The sequence below is a fragment of the Austrofundulus limnaeus genome, unplaced genomic scaffold (assembly GCF_001266775.1).
Source record: "Austrofundulus limnaeus strain Quisiro unplaced genomic scaffold, Austrofundulus_limnaeus-1.0 Scaffold65, whole genome shotgun sequence".
Classification (NCBI taxonomy): domain Eukaryota; kingdom Metazoa; phylum Chordata; class Actinopteri; order Cyprinodontiformes; family Rivulidae; genus Austrofundulus; species Austrofundulus limnaeus.
In genome coordinates, this window is record NW_013952467.1 from 65,384 (window position 1) to 68,767 (window position 3,384).

At 42.1% G+C, this 3,384-nt stretch overlaps 1 protein-coding gene across 1 annotated transcript in view; it reads left to right on the forward strand.

Moving 5' to 3' along the window:
* LOC106518659 (transmembrane channel-like protein 6) overlaps positions 1–3,384 on the forward strand; it is a gene marked incomplete at its 3' end in the record, with an annotated part of 11,687 nt that overhangs the window by 2,317 nt on the left and 5,986 nt on the right. The window contains 6 exon segments of the mRNA XM_014010030.1: positions 163–322; positions 649–736; positions 812–1,078; positions 1,182–1,360; positions 2,591–2,735; positions 2,953–3,096. Of these exon segments, the coding sequence (XP_013865484.1) occupies positions 163–322; positions 649–736; positions 812–1,078; positions 1,182–1,360; positions 2,591–2,735; positions 2,953–3,096 (983 nt within the window).

Below are 3,384 nucleotides of genomic sequence, written 5' to 3' on the forward strand. Positions count from 1 at the left end.
CGTCATTTTCTTTTCATGTAACTTTACTTTTATCTAAGTCGTGGGGCCGGGCTTTGGTCCCCACAAGGAAGCACTCAGTCCCCACGAGGCTGCATTTTTTTCTGAAAAATCATCCTGTCGTTTTTTTCCCTGCTTTATGACCCCAATCATCTCAACYAACAGCATCCCCAGACTCTGTGGATGATCTGCTTGGTTCTGGCCTTTGCTGGGCTGGTGACCATAAGGACGAGCTGGTGTCAAGTCTGCAAGGCCTCTCTGTCAGTGACGGTGTGCGGAAGCTGCGAGACACGCCGCTTTGCCTGRCAGACAAGAAAGAGATCAGGTACAGATTTTTCCAGTTTGAACCAGAGATTTACATTTTATGTGCAAGAACGACTTCAAGTTCAAAAGGCAGAACAGTAGCTAAACACAAGCACAATCAAGCAAACATTAAGAGCTAAAATATGAGCAAGATTGCAGGTAAAAGCTCAAATTAGCAAAGCTAAAAGCTAAACGTAACAGAGCCTTACCGAAATGAAAAAATTAGTGAGACAAGGTAAAAGTGGCATGGGGGTGGGGTAAATGTGGGATATTTTTGTACATTAAGTTTAAGTGATTGAATGTATAAGGATAAAATAAAACCTGTCTTCATTGTATGTTCTCCCCAAGACGTGTGGCTTTCAGTTCTGTAGCTGAAAGTTCACTGATCAGGAGAAATATCACATTCTGCAGCCGGCCATGTGGGTCCGTTTCAAAGGTAAGTTTAAATGTATTCTTCAGTTTTATTCCTGCCTCTCACCCTGAAACAGTTTTGTGTGTTTCCTCCTCTCAGACTTGGCGCCACTGTGCACTCAGCAGCCTCCCTGTCCTCAGCTCCTTCAAGTTGTGGCATTCAGCCCTGAAAAGGCTGAGCGGGCGTTACGGGACCGGAGTGCTCTCCTACTTCCTGTTCCTCCGAACCCTCCTGTTCATTAACCTCCTCCTCTTTGTCATCACCGGCCTGTTTCTGGTCATTCCTCAAGCCATCCACCCTCCTCCTCCTCCTCCTCATGACTCACAGCAGGACTTGTTCTCGGGCCTGGACCTTCTGACAGGCACGGTGAGGCGGCTCTACGTCACATCATGAAGTTATTCAGATTCACGTTTTGTTTCACCTCCCTGGTTTGAGCTGTGACTTTTCTCCAACGTGTCATCTTTGGCAGGGTTACGTTTCTCAGAGCTTGATGTTTTACGGTTACTACTCAAATGTCACCATTAGAACCTGTGGGGACCGTTTCTGCGACAAAGACGAGTCACAGATGATCCCTTACAGCATTCCCACGGCCTATTTCTTCACTATCGGCATTGCCTTCTTCATTATCTGCATCATCCTGGTGTACAGGTTAGAAGCGGGGTGGAAGACTTGTATGATTATATTTTATATCCCCAAATCTGAAAAACTTGGGTTATCTAAAAAATAATAAAAATAGGAAGGAATAATTTACAAATCTCACAAACCCATGTTTTATTCAGATCAGAGCATAAACGTCAAGAAATTGCATCATGTTAATGGTAATTTTTTTTATATATTTTTGGCAGCAACAACTACAAGAAAATTGGGACAGGATGACATGCTTGATGGTGTCTTGCAGATGTGCATGCCAGATCCACTAATGCACCCCCATACAATCAGAGAGGCTGGCTTTTTAACTGTTTAGGCATTTGCATTTTTAAAAATGAATTCTAAAATTCAATTTGTCTCTGACCACTGAACAGTCTTCCACTTTGACGCAGTCCAGCTGAAATGAGCTTTTGCCCCTAAAATATGGGTTTATTATGACCCCCCTCACTTGTTTTTGTACTGTTTATTTATTATTTATTTTATTTATTTAGTTGTTTTTTTAGAGACTTTTGGTCAACCATAGCATGGAAATGGCTGCACCTAGCATGATGAAATTTGGTAGAAATGTAGATTGCCCGTAAATGGTTTTGCATAAACCCCATATTTCAAGTGGGGGAGCTACAAATGCGTGTTCATTAAGTACACCCAAAAGTGCTTTTACTAAAAATAACTGTCTCTGTGTATCATTTCTATATTTGTAAAGTACCTATGTTACAATTTCCTGGACAGTTTAGTATATATGACATCATGTGAATGTGGTTGATTTCATTATAACTCTACACAAATAGGCTACTGAGAACAGATCTTTGTGATGGACTTGCGACCTGTCCAGGGTGTACCCCGCTCCTCACACTGTGACTGCTGGATATGGGCACCAGTGACCCACGTAACCCTGAAAGGAAGAAGCGTGTACAGAAAATGGATGGAGAACAGATCTGTTTGCTTTGTTTCCCATCAACAAAATACTTTATTTGTACAGACAATTCCAAAGTCACTTCTCCTATAAATAACATAACGTCTTAAACAGGCGCAACCCGTATATAAGTTCTGGTGTGGGTGCTTTGTGTAAGTGCAGGGCTCATATATGCTATTGATATGTGGTAGTTGGATTTACCAACCATTGCATTCTGTTTTTATTTACATTTCACACAACACTCCCAACTTTTTCTGCCTCAGTGTTGCACGTGAATCCAACAGTTATGCCTGTCTTATTGTTTTACTCTGCTGCAGCTTGTCCAAGTCCTTTGGGAAAAGTTTCCAAGTCCTCAAGTCCAACCTGAATTTGTCAGAGAAGGTTTTCTGCTCCTGGGACTTCAAAGTCAGCAAGAAGTCATCCGTTCGACTTCAGTCTGAGAAAATCAGAACCCATCTCAAGGTATGTGATCGTTTTAATCGTAAGGCCAACTCACCTCTGACGTCTTAGTAAATTATTTACTTGTTTCCGTCTCACACTGGTGACTGTTCTCAAACAGGAAACAACTCAAACACGCATTTTCACACATTTCTTATTTTAGTAAAGAAGGGGAACTTTGCTGCACAGAGGGTCTAAATGGTGTTTGAGTTGAACCTCACGCAGGCTGCTTTTCTAACAGGAGCAGCTCTCAGAGTTGATCAGTGGAGAAGAAGAGAAGAGCTGCATGCATCGATTCTGCTGCTTTATCATCCATGGYTTAGCGTGGTTCATATGTCTGACGGGCATCTCCCTCAGCACCATGGCTGTCTACTTCCTGGCAGAGGTTAGAGGCAGCTTTTAGCACCTTCCGCACAACAAGACATTAAAAGATCTGTAAGAAATCTTTTTGAGTCAGTATGTAAATGAATGGGAAACCACTAAAAGCTTCCTGCCACAGTTAACTTCTGCTTTTTTTCCCCATCAAATACCCAACTTTATTTTCTGCTGTTGTTTTAAGACCTTAATTTCACCCACAAACACAAAGAATAAATGTCTCTTGTAAATGGTACTGAACTTATAGAGCGCTTTTCAAGTCCCTCCGGACCCCAAAGCACTTTACACTAACAGACAT